Genomic DNA, 15,362 nt, shown 5'->3' on the forward strand with positions numbered 1-15,362 from the left:
GCAAGTTAGACCAGAGATCTGGAAAAGGCCTGACCCAAGACTGGAAGCTCTATTTAACCATGAGGTGGGGTAAGACTCACTGGCCAATCAAGGACCCCAGGCGGACCGGCCAGTCAGACAATGAGGAGGGTTCTTCCGGGTGGCTTGCTGCACGTTTGTTCTGGCGTGCAGGCATGAATAGTCCTTTCTGTCCGGCTTTGAGTACTGCTGTTGGGTGTTGTGGGGGACCTTAAGCAAGCTCCGTACTTGAGACATGGTGAGTGCTAGATCACTGCCCACAAAGGGGAGGAGCAGGCGGATGAACAGCCTGAGCTGCAATGGTGGATCCTCCTCCAGGGCTGCATGGAACGACAGATAAACGAGACTCTAGGAGGACAGTCACAAAGGCTACCTGAATGCAAACCACTCCCGACATCTGTAAAAGGACTGGCCCCGGACAGGAAGCACACTTTAAACTAGAGGAGGGGTAAGACTCCCGGGCCAATCAAGGATTCCGGGCGGAACTGCCAGTCAGATATTGAGGCGGGGTCTTCCGGATGCCTTGCTGGAAGTTTGTTTTTGCTCTGCAGCGTTGAACTGTTTTCTGCGTCCTGCTTTGAGCGCAGCTTTTGGGTGCTGTGAGGGGACCTCAAGTAAGCTCCGTTTTTGAAACATGGTAAGCGCATGGTTACTGTCTATAATGGGTAGGGGTAGGTGGCTGAGCAGTGGGAGCTGACTTGGTGGGTTCTCTCTGGGGCTGGATGGGAAGCCTCAGCCAGATGTAAGGAGATGTGGCCAACTGTGCGGTCCTTTGTGATGCTCCTCACTTGCTAAAACAGGAGGTGAACTCTGAAGAACATCAGTATCAGGGCTGAATCTGCTCAAAACATTAGGATTAGGGGCTTGCTTGTAGAAATATCACGGGCCGGATGCCATACTTGGAGAGCCCGAGTTTCTCTTGAATCTTCTATAAGTTTTGCCCCTAGCATTTACCTATTAAGTATAAGATCCATTTGTAGTTAATTTTGTGGAGCTATTAAAAGGTATCTCATGTGTTGGGTAGTACTCCCATATTAAACTGAGATGTAGAAGAGTAGAATTGATGCTGTAAAGGGTTTACCAAGCTTAGGAAATAGTGACAGTAAGTAGCATTTAGCTGATGGAGGACTGTGTCAAAAACACCCCACAGGTTAGTATGCTAAGCAGGTCGGTTAGAGACTAGGATGCTAGGATTCACATGTGTGCTCACCAGGTTTGTCTACACAGCTGGCTCCAAACTATAACAAAGGAGAGACAACTGTGATGTACAACCACCCACAAAAGGCACTTGCTCAAAGCAAAAAGCAGGTCTGTAATAAGCAGCTCAATCCATCATTACAGAGTCACAACCAACATTAAGGTCTGGTGTGCCTAAAGCTCCCATTTTCTAATTGAGAAAAGCATAGTTCTGCTACTAAGCTGGTTGACGTCCATTTGAGAAGGGAAAACACCTATGTGCTTGCAGACAGGAGCTGAAAATCACTGTCCTCTGAGAGGCTCTACCAGCAACTGAGACAGATGCAGATTCTTACAGCCAACCAATGGACTCCAGTCAGGGACCCCTATGGAAGAGTTAGGGGAAGGATTGAAGGAGCTGTAGGGTATACCAGTCCCTTAAAAAGACCAATAGTAACATGTAACCTAGACCCCTGTGAGGTCACAGAGACCAAGCCATCAACCAAAGAGAATACATGGGCTGGTCCATGGTCCCAGGAACATATGTAGCAGAGGACTGCATTGTCTGTACCGAATAGGAGACTCTACACCTAATCTTGTAGACTTGATGCCCCCGGGCAGAAGAATGAGGAAGGTGAGGAGTGGATGAGAGGAGTGGAGATGGGGTGATGGAGCATGGTCTCAATGGCAAAGGGAAGGTGGAGGAGGGTAAAGAACCTTGGGAGGGGGAACCAGATCATGGGCAACAGTTAGAATGTAAATAAATAAACAATTAGAGAGAGAGAGAGAGAGAGAGAGAGAGAGAGAGAGAGAGAAGAAAGAAACACTGTTGTATGGAGGGCTAGCCTTTTCAAGGAAGTCTTCTTTTCATGAGGCCCTCATGTATGGAGACTAACATAGCTCCCTCTCAAATCCGGGAACATACTTGGCAGAGCCAATAATGGACTGGAGCCTAGGCCTTGGGAGCTTTTTCTGTGGCTACAATGTATTGAGAATTAAATAGAGCTCCATTTCTAAAGCCAGGAAAGTCCTTCCGACAGCTGGTATGGCCTGGGGCCAAAGCCTTCATGACAATATTTATCCTCAGAACCCAACTTTTTTTTTTTCCATTTTCTTTTTTTTTTTTTTCTGTTTTTTTGAGAGAAGGTTTCTCTGTGTTGCCCTGGCTCTTCTTGTACTCACTCTGTAGACCAGGATGGCCTTCAACTCAGAAATCTGCCTGTCTCTGTCTCCCGAGTGATGGGATTAAAGCTTGCGCCGCCACTGCGCTGGAGTAATGTTCTTTAGATAAGGAGTAACCTCCTTGTGCACCTTCTTAGAGGAAGGTGAGGTCTTCTTACAAGTCTCCCATTGATTTCCATCTTCCCTGTGTAAGTAGAGTACAAGCTGCTATTCTTAAGAGCTTTACTTAGCACAAGACATGGCTTCTGCAAGACCTCTCCACCATAACTTTTATTCATTCTTTTTTCTTTTTTAAAGATTTATTATATATATAAATATAATATATAATATGTATATGATTGCTCTCTTCAGACACACCAGAAGAGGGCATCAGATCCCATTACAGATGGTTGTGAGCCACCATGTGGTTGCTGGGAATTGAATGCAGGACTCCTGGAAGAGCACTCGGCACTCTTAACTGCTAAGCCATCTCTCCAGCCCACTTTTATACATTCTACCTTCTACTTTTTGGCTTTTTCACCCTCTGGGCTCTTGGACTTTGGGCCTTGTCGCTGAAGAATCACCCTTTGTATTAGGGCATTGGTGTAATTAAGAAATAGTTTCTGGGCCCATTGTTCGTGTAAACTTTATATGCCTCAGTATAGGGGAACGACAGGGCCAAGAAGTGGGAGTGGGTGGGTAGGGGAGTGGGGGGAGGGTATGGGGGACTTTTGGGATAGCATTGTAAATTTAAATGTGGAAAATACCTAATTAAAAAAAAAAAAAAGAAATAGTTTCTGGAATATATTTGCTGTAAAAATCTCCCATCTACCTCATTGGCTAGACTTTCCTATCCCTATTTAAACTGTCCAAAGTATAACATGAAGACTGATCCTAAAAGAACATAGACAGAGCTGAATTTTTGCTATCATTATAGAGATTTTTTTTTAAGTAATGTTTAATTGTGTGTAGAGTGATTTCTCCTGGAAAGGCATGTGAAGTGTAAGACAACTGTATCTTCAGCCTTTTAGAAAGATGTTTCCAAGAAAAGCTTTGTTGACTCAGGTCACCTTGCTGCCAGTCTGTAGGTCCCCAGAGAAATGACTTTGCTTGCCTCTTGATTAAACTTCCTAAATTCTTTAGTTAAAAGTCTGTACCCCAACAGAGTTTTAAAATTACCCATTGGAGTCATGGAGTGAACTGTTCATTGCAGCAACAGGAAAAGGACGTGCATGTGGAGCACGGCTTCTGCCTTCAGCCAGAGCATACGGAACAGGTTCCTGTGTACACTGCACAATGAAATAAGATAGGCAGTAGCTGCATCACAGATTAAAGTTTAAGGGAGTCAGCTGCAGGGGGCACCATTATGAAGAAAGACCTGATACAAGCAGGGTGAGTGATTGTGAAATTTCCCAGCCTGTATTAATTCATGTATGTGAAAAAAAACAGACCAGATTGCAGGGGTGTACAATTTGGGTACTTTAGCTTGAGCCAGTGAATATTGAATTATTGATTAGGAGACTGCCTTGTGGAGATATGTGGAATGCTCACTGATATAGTTAAGTCAACTCAGAAATTTGAGACATAAAGGATTGGCTGTGCTGTGTTTGTCAGCAGTAACATTGCACAAAGGGACAAGGTCACACACTGTCTTATTAATGCCATTCTCTCTACCAGGTATGTCTGCTCTTTTGTAAAGGTAGTATATGTATCTGTTTTCTTCAATATATTTATTTATCTTTTTAAGAGGTCAGTTGTTGGTATTACCTTTTGAATTTCATTTTCTGTATGTATCACTGCTCTAATCTCTTGTTCGTTTCTATTCTCCAAAGTTTCCTCATCATTAAAAATTTCATTCCTTTTGTTCAGAGGCTTTCATATTTGTTTTTGTTTAGAGCAATGTCTTCTGTAGCTGAGACCTTGGTCATTATATGTAGTTAAGACTTGCTTTGAAAACCTAATCCTGGCTCTGCTGCACCGTGCCTTCAAGGCAGTCATACACCTCCTTTCGGGCTGGGCCCTATTGCTTAGTGTGAAAAAAAATGAGTGTCCTCTAACCTCCATGGCTTTTTTGTGGGAATTACAGATAAAGAGGGACCCGTGTAATAATTGAGTTCATCGACCACCTTTGAAGCTGGTGTAGTCACAGCACAGAAAGGCTATGGAGGGCAGAAAGCGGGAGCTTTCCTTTTTTGACAGTAGTTGGCTTTAGCGATGAGTATTCACTCAGGTAATCAATTTTAGATGATCAGTAAAAGTCCAAACTGGCCATTTTGGGAAGTTCACAGACCAGGGCAATCAAGAATCTGCATGTGAAACTGAATTTATTTCTAGAAACCAAATTTCTGTTGTTACACTAGTTCAACCAACACAGAAGATCTGTATAAACAGGTGTCGCTGTGCATTCCAGGATTATTATATTTTTGTCCAAAAGTCCACAACCTGAAAGAAAATGTATGAATAATACTTGGTGTGTTCTAATACATATGTCTATTCCATGAACAATATTGTACCATAAAGCCTGTTCAACATTTAAAATAATTTTTGAGATCATAATTAATCATTTGAACCTTCTCATTTTTTCCTACTGCCAAGTCTCAAACCCTGGGATAAATGACTGAGGTGCCTATCTAACAGATCAAAGCCGATGTGGCTGTCAATTCTCCCTGACATTCTAGTTCCTTCCTGTTACAAGGTGTGCCTGGTAGAACTGCCCACTAGGCCAGGGGTTGATCTGTCTCTCAACTTCCCTTCCTTTTGTAATTCAACCATTTGGGTAACTGGTCTTTTTTTATTTATCATTTACTCCCCTGACTAACTGGTTATTTCTTCAAGACTAATAGGTTATTTCTCTGCCTTTGAAATAAGACAGTTGAACCCAGATCAGATTAAATGTAGGTTTATAGGGGAAGTCTCTTTGGGAGGTGTGGCTTGAGGGGGAAAGAAAGACATTAGGTTGTGTGCACAGAGAGGAAAGGGAAGGAAAAGGGCAAGAGGAGACCACAATGTCTGGATTATATAGGAATGAGTTATGGGAGAAGGCAGCCCAGCTTCTGGGCTGGAAAATTCAGGGTAGAGGACAGGTTTTGCCAGGTAGGGACTGAGAAAACCTGGAGGCCAGGTCTACTTTGAAATGTAAAATACACACCTCAGTGCCTTGTCTAGAACATTGACCTCTTGATCTGGTTCACCCCACTACCCTGTACCCTCTGCTATCTACTTATTAGCTTCGGTCATCCCCACTCTGAAATTTCCCAGATGTCCCTATGTCTTGCTATGTTCTCCCTTTTATCTATAATAAAATTTCTACTACACCATAACTAGGAGAAGCCATTTCTTTTCCTTTTCATTTCTTTTTTTTTCACTCACCTTCCATTGACCACGTCTTGCTTTCAAATTAATACCACGTTTTGCTTTAATTGGTGATACTGTTAGATTTGACGGAAGTGTAGCTACAGGACTTCCCAACTATGAGGTAGAGATGGCTCCACTGGATATTGACTATGGAATGCAATGTGAATACAAAGGACCTTGTGTCTTAGAAGAGTAACAGGAAGTTCTCTGTGTGACTGGAAAGTTCTACTAAATCAAATTTCCCAGAGTAGTGCTCAGTCTGTTCCTAGGGTGGAAGGGCAGAACTGGGAAGGCCTCAGCTGTCTGAGTCATTTGATTTCTGATCCTCTAATACAGGAGCTGCCTCTGTCTGAGGCCCAGCTTGGTTGTCTATGTTAATGAGGGACTCTGGGCAGGCCTAGCAGTCAGGAGCAGCAGTGGGAGGTAGCTTGTAGGTTCTTTCCAGGATTGTCCTGATGTAGGTGTAGAGAGCAGTGGGGGAGACCACAAACATGTCATGAAGTGTATGGGGGCCACTGTTCCAGACCAGGAGGGGCATGACTGCTGAGTCTTATCTGCTTGGACTGAGATAGCCTGTGGTTCAATTGATCCATGTGGTGACTTGGGCAGAGGCCCTTGGCCTCTTACCCTACCTGAGTGTGGGTTCCCTGGAGGAGTGGGTGAATGGGGGGATGGGATGAGATGTGACAGGAAGACACTGAACCCTGGCAGTGGGAAGCCCTGGTGCTTATGATATCACTTTCCAGTGTGCACACACAAGCATTGCATTCGGTGTGCAGTAGGAAGACAGATTTGAAAACTGAAGTCTGGTTTCTAGACATTTTTAATTCATTTCTTATCCAGTTTTATGTGACAATTTTTATAAATAGTTTTGGAAGTGGTATAAAGGAGGTGATGGGGATTGTCCTTTGGTTACACTTGATCAGAATCTTTGTACCCTTCCAGTAACACTGTGCACCTTGATTGGCATGATTCAGGGAAATTCAATTTCAGGGTACAAAACGAGTTTCTGAGATGCAGACGTTTCCTAGGTGTGCATGGTGTTGGGTAGGTGGATAGGTGTTGTACTTGAGGTAAAATTGCACACATTTAGTGTATGTATCTGATGCATTTGGGCATATTACCTACATCCATACAACATCATTACCTACCACAAACAGCAAGGAAACCATGTTCTCTATGCATTCTTATTCTATTAGGTTTATGTGGTCTGCAGTATACAGAATTCTCATAAAATGACAGAATTGCTATGAATCCCAGAAATCTCCCCAGCATATTTTCCAGGCACTTGGAATTAATTTAAAGAAGAATCAGAATTCTTCTGCTTGTTTCAGTTAGATTCGTGGTGGCCTAAATTATAAAATAACCTAAGTTCTCAATAGTAGGTGACAAGCTGGGTGCCTCAGGAGGACACTGAGCTGAAAGAACAAAGACAATAGCACTAGTTAAAGGATTGTATACTTATAAAGGATTATACTCTCACAGTCAGTGCTGTATCCATTACACAACAGCATGTCATTGACAGCTTAGGCACTGTCAATCTGCCCAATTCTTTCTCCCGTGATTTTAATCTTTAATGCACTCTCATTTGGCAGATGAGCATGAGAGTTTCAGCCATCTTGTCTACAATACTGGTAGCAATAAAAAATGAAAGGCTGAAAGAACACAAAATGTTGCTGGAAAAATCACCTTCAAAGGTTGTTATAACATTTTTTAGTTTGTATGTGATTGTTTTTTTGTTTGTTTGTTTGTTTTGTTTTTGTAGCAAGAGTTGTTTCAGAGATGATAAGCAAATGTGTTTAATATATCTTTAATAAGATATATTAAAATGCAGAAAGTTGCCTTATTTGGATCATGTCAGAGCTTTCTGCTAATGAATCATATTGCATGAAAAAGCAAAAATGGCATTAAGAAACACACTGACTTATTTTGTTTATATTTAAAGAATGACAGTAAATTATAGTTGAATAAAAATGTAGTAGTAAAAATTGTCTCATCTTTGTTTCTTTTTATGATCAAGAAAGCCCAACTGAGATGGTGACACTTTGATTCTTGCTTTGGAGACCATGTTTAGACATTTAGCATTTTTACATATCAGTTTGTATATGTGTGATATAATATAAAATTAATGTAGAAATACTATATGACATTACATATGTAGTTCAATTGTTTTATACTTGTTTAAATATTGGTGTTCCTTAAAGAGAAACAAGGCTACTCTTTTGGAATTAAATGAGCAGGAAACTCTGTAATTCCGCAATGCAAAGTCGTGAGAACTAATACAAGATAAGAAACTGACCTGGGCTTGTTTCCTGCATGATCAGATTTCACAATGATGAGAGCAAAACTTCTGATTTAACAGATGTAGACAGGGTCCGAGAATGAGCTTGCCATAACCTCCCGTGTGATGCGCACCTTCTGAAGAGACACAGTGAGAACTGTACCTGTCAAAGTCATTCCTTCCCGGTCTTCCCTCTTTTGCTTCTCTATGTTCCTTATTGCTTCCCTCCTTTGCATTTACAATTAGGAAAAGTTGAATCAGTGTTTTTAAATTGGAATACATTCTCTCATACAATGTATACTGACCACTGTTTTTCCTCCCTATAATCCTCATAAGTCTATCCTACGTTCCCTCTTCCCCAGATCCACTCTCCCTGCTCCATTTTCTCTTCAGAAAAGAACAAACCTCCAAGAGTAGAGAGCCTAATAAGACCAAACAAGATGCAAAACAAAAGGCAATAGACCTCATACTGAGTCTGGACAAGGCAATTCAATAGGAAGAAGAGAGTTTCAAGAGCAGTTGAGGGAGTCAGAGCTACATCTTTTCTCACTGTTAGGATTCCCACACAAGCACCAAGCTAACAGCCATAACATACCAGCAGAGGACTTGGTAGAGACCCAGGCAAACCCCATGTTTGCCATTTTGGTCTGTGTGAAATTTTTGGCCATCCAGGTTGTGTAAGACTTGAGTTTCCTCTCCTGGTCTGGGCTTCACATTAAAGCAACCATTGATTCCTGACTCTAAAGAGATGGATGCTACCATGCCCCTGCACATCTTGCAGGTAGGATAGATTTTACATGAAGGGTTTTTTAGGTTGGTTGATGTCCAGGATTCTCTTCCTATAGCCTGTAGACTGTCTTTTCATCTGAAAGAGACTAGAACACTGGAGTGCAGTCTCCAAGCCTGCAAACATGTCTGTATTTTGTGAACTATGTGGAACTTGTCCTCAGCAATGGCTCTGTTGTCTGTTTTCAGAGAGTAACCTTGTGTCCTAGCATCAATCTGCATTGTTTAGGGATCCCCATGGGACCTTCTTTTCTTTTCTTTTTTTTTTTTTTTTTTTTTTGAGACAGGGTTTCTCTGTATAGCTCTGGCTGTCCTGGAACTCACTTTGTAGACCAGGCTGGCCTCAATGTCAGAAATCTGCCTGCCTCTACCTCCCGAGTGCAGGGATTAAAGGCGTGCACCACCATGCCCAGCTCCCATGGGACCTTCTTGGCCAACAATTCAAGTGAATATAGCCCACTCCTACTGAAGCCCTGTCTGACCACAAAAGATGCCCAGTTCAGATTCTGTATTCCCCATTACTATTAGTCCTTACTAAGGTCACCCTCATAGATTCCAGGAAGTTACCAGTACACTAAGTTTCTATACTAATACCCAAGTGCCCCATAATTCTAGTCATTTCTCACTGCATTGGACTTCCTCTCTTCAAAGTCAGTCCACCCACAGAATCTATTCTAATTCCCTTTCCAGGAAGATCCATTCTTCTCTTCCGTAGCCTTCCTCTTTACCTAGTCTCTCTGGGTAGGTAGCTTGATTATCATTTCCCTAATAATTTATATCTGTTTTTAAATCAATGCATACCATATTTGCTTTTCTGAGTCTTGTTTCCTCACTTAGGAACTTTTTTCTAGTTGAATATATTTTCTTGTAGATTTCATGGTGTTCTTTATTTGTCTGTGTTGTCCAATCTTTGTGAATCTCTGCATCTGTTTCAGTCAGATGCTGGGTAGACTCCTGTCTGCATGTATACAAGTATTCCACCCTATAGGTGCAACAACAATATGAACTAATCAGTACCCCAGAGCTCGTGTCTCTAGCTGCATGTGTAGTCGGCCATCATTAGGAAGAGGGTCCCCTTGATCTAGCAAACTTTATATGTCCCAGTACAGGGGAAACCAGGGCCAAGAAGTGGGAGTGATTGGGTAGGGGAGCAGAGTGGGAGGAGGGTATAGGAGAATTTTGGGATAGCATTTGAAATGTAAATGAAGAAAATATCCAAAAAAAAAAAAAAAAGAGGAAGAGTAAAATGAATGAAAATATAAATAAATAAATAAATAAATAAATAAATAAATAAAAAGTATTCCAAGTAATATCAGGGATTGATGCTTGTCCATGGGATTAGTCTCAAGTTGGGTAAGGTATAGGTTTGCCCTTCCCTTAGTGTCTGTTCCATTTTTGGGCCTGCATTTCTTTTTTTTCTTTTTCTTTTCTTTTCTTTTCTTTCCTTTTCTTTTCTTTTCTTTTCTTTTCTTTTCTTTTCTTTTCTTTTCTTTTCTTCCTTTCCTTCTTTCTTAAGATTTATTTATTAATTTATTGTTACTACGCTGTAGCTGTTTTGAGACACCCAAAAGAGAGCATCAGATCTCAGTATCGCTGGTTGTGAGCCACCATGTCGTTGCTGGGATTTGAACTCAGGACCTTCAGAAGAACAGTCAGTGCTCTTAACTGCTGAGCCATCTCCAGCCCCTGTGCCTGCATTTCTTGTTACAGGACAAATTTTGGGCAGAAAGTTTTATGGTTCAGGTGGTGTCCTTAAATCTCCACTGGCTGTCAATCCTGGCTGCAGGAAGTGGCCGATTCACGTTCCACATCCCACTGCTATGAGTCTCAGTCATGTTACCCCCATACACTCCTGGGTGCCTTTTACATCTATGGTCTTCTTCACATGCTAAAGATTCCTCTGCTTGCCCCCTCCCCACACCCACACCCACACTCACATGCTCCCCCATCCCTGCCAGCTGCAGATTTCCTGGATCTATGGCCCTCTCTCCTGTCTCTTACCACACCTGTTCCTATACATTCCCCTTTCCCATTTCCAGTCCTGCTTTCTAACAATTTCCTTCTCTACATCTCTCTCCTATGACTGTTTCATTCTGCCTTCTGAGTGAGATTCAACCATGCTCACTTCAGTTCTCTTCTTTGGGTCTGTTGAATATAGCATGGATAACCTGTACTTTATGGTTAATATTTACTTGTGAGTGAATACATACATGCATGTCTGTTTGGGTTGGATTACTTTTCTAGTTCTGTTCATGTGCTTGCAAGTTTCATTATGTCCTTGTTGTTAATAGCTGAATATTATTCCTTTGTTAAAATGAACTACAGTTTCTGTAACCACTGTTCTGTTGAGGGACATCTGGGTTGTTTCCAGTTTCCAGCTATTATGAACAGAACTGCTACGGACATAGCAGAGCACATGCCATTGTCCGTATGTGTCTAAGAAGGTGCCCTAGGGGTAACATTCCCAACTGAAAGATGAGAAATTCCAGGTTATGAACACTTCCTCTATGTTTTCAGTTCAGCACTATTCTAACCATCTTTTGGCAGAGTCAGAGCCCTGGTAAAGATTCTGTGAGGGTTCATTGTATTGAATTTATGATGATGAAGATTTCTTTGCATTTTGCGGAAAAGAGATGTTGAGATATGTAAGACATTGAGAAATCTGTCATGCAGAGATGCACACTGGGAGAGGGAGTATCCTAACTGATGAGAAGTTACAGGAATTGGACCGTCTAAGCCCTTAGAAAGTGAAGTCCAATGTGTCTCAAACAAAGGGATATGATTCGGTGTTTACCCTGCTGTGTTTCTTGCCTTGGTCCAATCTCCCCTACCTATGTGCAGATGCCTATCTATTGGAATGGGAAGGGGTATTCTGTGCCATTGTATGCTGGAAAGATATATCTTGTGTTCTGATTTTAAAAGAAGTGGCAATCAAGACATTTCCCTGAGTGTCAAAACAGGCTTTGAACATTTCAACAGTGTAGGAGCTTCTACAGACTATTAGAATCATTGAAGTTACACTGAATGCATTTTCATCACAGGGGGAATATGAGCCTCTAGTGCCTAAGGTCAGAATGGAGTTTATTGAAACAAAATGTTCCTAGATTAGTTGATGTCTTTGAATACTTGTCTGTCCTTCTTGGCTTACTTTGGGGGAGCCTTTCCAGATTTTTTATTAGGAGATAGGGTTTGTGTGTCTGTAGACTCAACAAATTTCTTTCTTTTTTATTTCTTCAATAAGTTATATATTTATCATCTTGGGAAGTCAGGGTTCCCACTCCACGTCACCCCCTTTGTAGAGTCCCTATCCCTGATCCCCTCTGTTTCTCCTTTGAGTGGCTGTGGGCCCTCCTGTTGGTCCCCCAATCATGGCTCATTAAGTGTCTGTCCTGATAGGTCCATCCTCTCTCATTGAAGCCAGACAGGACAGTGTCATTAATGGGAACAGATTCTAAAGATAGTCAAGAGCTTTAGGGACAGCCTCTACTCCAGTTGTTGGGCGACCCACATGAAGTCTGAGCTACATATCTGCTACATATGTGCCAGGATCCTTAGTCTAGTCTTTAGTTGGTGGCTCAGCTTCTGAGTGTCCCCAGAAGCTACTCATCCTAGGCATGTGTAGTGAGTCCAGATTAATTGAGTCTGTTACTCTTCCTGGGGAGTTCCTACCCCATTAAGGGTTTTCAGTCCTTCCTTGCACACTTTCATAAGAGTCGCCAAGGTTTGTTTAATATTTGGCTATGAATTCTGTTCTTTGTGGCTACTGTGTCATGTTTGAAACTGGTCATTCAGCTTTCTTCTCATGCTCTCATACAATCACCATTTGAACTCTGTCCCAAAATCACCTAGGATACTGTACAAGCATTTGCTGATCAATACTAAGCCATTTTGCAAGCTTTTACAAGCTTGGTACGTTTTTTATTTTTAATTTTATTTTATTTTTATTTTCCTTTTGTTACTGTGTTTCAAGAAAAAAGTTTCTCTGTGTAGCCTTTCCTCTTCTGAAGGGGATTAGATATGGGCCAACATGCTTGCATGATTTTGTTTTTATATTATTAGCTTATGTGCTTGGAATGTAAGTTTTTGTACATGCAAGTGTATGCTGTTGTGCAGATCTTCATCCACATCTTGAAGTTTGAAGTTTGGCCAAGAATATACAGAGTAGATTCTCTTTCTCAGGATGGCATGTGTTCATGACATCAATACTACCCAAGGCTTCAGTCATTGGATTGCAGGTGTGTGACATTTTTCCTACCTGTTGAATTTTTCCAGAGAGTATGAGGGTTTTGCCAGTGTGCATGTATATGACTATCATGTGTGCCTCATCTTTACTGTTGTCAGATGACAGCCTCAGAACACTTAAACTTGAAGTAATGAGCAGTTGTGGGTCCTCATGTAAATACTGGCCATTGACCCCCTTTTTGTGGAAGACCAGAAAGAGCTTTCCACTGCTGAGCTATTTCCCTGCTCTATGTTGCTCATTTATGATCCACATTTATATTACTGGTATTTTCATCCGTCCATTTGTAATTGTTTAAACATACATTCTCTTTTATAAAATTTGTTTCCGTTTAAACTGGTTTCTGCTAAATGACTACAGAGCTGTATAATGTAGTGAATGTATAATTCTTTGTAGGAACTTCAGTAAAGACCTCTGAATTCTTTCTATGTTTTTTGTTTGCTTGATTCCATTTTGCAGGGGAATCAATGTCTTAATATGTACCTTTGTTGTCGAGGAACTCATTGCATAGCTTAGGCTGGCATCAAACTCAATGACTTACACCTGCCTGTACCTCTGGGATTAAAGACATGCCTATCATTTTTGTACTTTGTGATTGGTCATACAATGTCTCTGATGTGTGTTTAATAATGTTGATCTGTTTGCCTCTCTCCTTCCCCCTCTCTATCAATTGTAATTTGTCTTGCAATGCTATATCCTATTCAAAGCATTCAGAAGTGACACAGGTGAACCTCATAGTTCAGTTTCCTTCTAAAATAACTTGCTGATTAGATTCTAACTTCTCTGTCAGGAAATAGTGGAGGAAGCACCAGAATTATAAGTATATTGTCAAGGAAGCATATATTTATTTTACAGTGATGTCAGGATTATGCTTTGTGTTGTACACTATGGGATATTTTAGGATGCAGTGACTTATGATGATGTGCGTGTGAACTTCACTGGGGAAGAGTGGGATTTGCTGGATCCTTCCCAGAAAAGTCTCTATGAAGAGGTGATGCTGGAGACCTACCAGAACATCACTGCTATAGGTAAGACTGAATTTCCTCTTGCTTTTCAAAATAAGGGGACAAATATTTCTTTGTTATCGATCCTGTACTGTTTCAATTGAAAAGGAGGAAGAATGAGCTGAATAAATCAGGTTCATGGAATGTTCACTGTAGCTTTCACAGTACTGTGAAAATTCACAGTACCTTGAATTTTGCCTAATTTTCAATACTATATCATTCATTTTCTGGAACTGTGTTGTAGGCTACAATTGGGAAGACCATCATATTGAAGACCATTGTCAAACTTCTAGAAGACATGAAAGGTAATTTTCATGTGCAAGCTGATATAAATATGCCTCTGAGGACATTTTAGTGTGTCCTGGGAGCTCTAAAGAAAAGTAAGAGTGTAAAATATCAGTCCTTTAAGTGTAGCTATGATTATAGTATTTTCACAGAACCAACCATGTACCTCAATGTCAGTTACCTGGCTTGTGTTTACAGGCATTCCTCTACTAAAAAAAGACGAGGAAACAGAAACCGAACCAATACCTTTATTTGATTTGTAGCTGCATTAGAGCTATGCTGTAGAACTACCAATTATTTAGTCTCATAACTCTTACACATTGCAAAAGGTATACACCTTGAAAAAGGTAGAAAGTATATGTCCAAAACCTTTTTCCTTTAAAGAGTACATGCCCCATACCTCACTTCACATATCTTCTTTTGTTTTGTTTTGTTTTAAAGAACTATTTATGTATAGGAGTACACTGAAACTGTTTTCAGACACATCAGAAGAGGGCATCAGATCCCATTACAGATGGGTTTGAGCAACAGTGTGGTTGCTGGTAGTCGAACTCATGACCTCTGGAAGAGCAGTCAGTGTTCTTAACCACTGAGCCATCTTTCCAGCTCCCATGTAAAACCTTCTAATAAGCAAATAGTCCATGGTAAAGTTGGTGATGCTCATATACCTGTAGTGACATTGCTAAGTTTATTGAGAGGGCAGTGTATGAGAGTAAAGAATGTTGCAATGAAGAAACTTAATCCATATTCCACCTATCTATGAGGAGCAAAGAGTCAAACTGTGAATGCAATGTGGAAACTTTTCATTTGTTAGTCTTCTTTTAATACATATATCATGTGTCACAATGGATAAAAGCCATGTGAACAAAGGAAAATTGAAAGAGGCAATTTCCCTGTTTCTGTCTCAAAACAATGAGGAGATATGTAGTATTATACCTTTGGTAGACTATCTGAATATGATACAAGTTTGCAATTAATTGGTTTTCTGAGGTTACTGGGAATATACTCAAAGTCCCAGTGCAGAAAATATCTAAGATTCTAGGTATTTGGCAAATCT

The 15,362-nt window shown here is 41.0% G+C and overlaps 1 protein-coding gene across 1 annotated transcript in view; it reads left to right on the forward strand.

Annotated features, from left to right (window-relative positions):
• Positions 1-163: 163 nt before the first annotated feature.
• LOC115029036 (uncharacterized) overlaps positions 164-15,362 on the forward strand; it is a 159,318-nt gene continuing 144,119 nt past the window's right edge. Inside the window, exons 1-4 of the mRNA XM_085830948.1 lie at positions 164-655; positions 12,890-13,011; positions 13,918-14,044; positions 14,265-14,325. Of these exons, the coding sequence (XP_085687074.1) occupies positions 12,970-13,011; positions 13,918-14,044; positions 14,265-14,325 (230 nt within the window). The 5' untranslated portion in view covers positions 164-655; positions 12,890-12,969. The remainder of the gene's footprint in view (positions 656-12,889; positions 13,012-13,917; positions 14,045-14,264; positions 14,326-15,362) is intronic.

This window comes from Mus caroli, unplaced genomic scaffold (assembly GCF_978045245.1).
Source record: "Mus caroli unplaced genomic scaffold, Mus_caroli_1 scaffold_15, whole genome shotgun sequence".
Classification (NCBI taxonomy): Eukaryota; Metazoa; Chordata; class Mammalia; order Rodentia; family Muridae; genus Mus; species Mus caroli.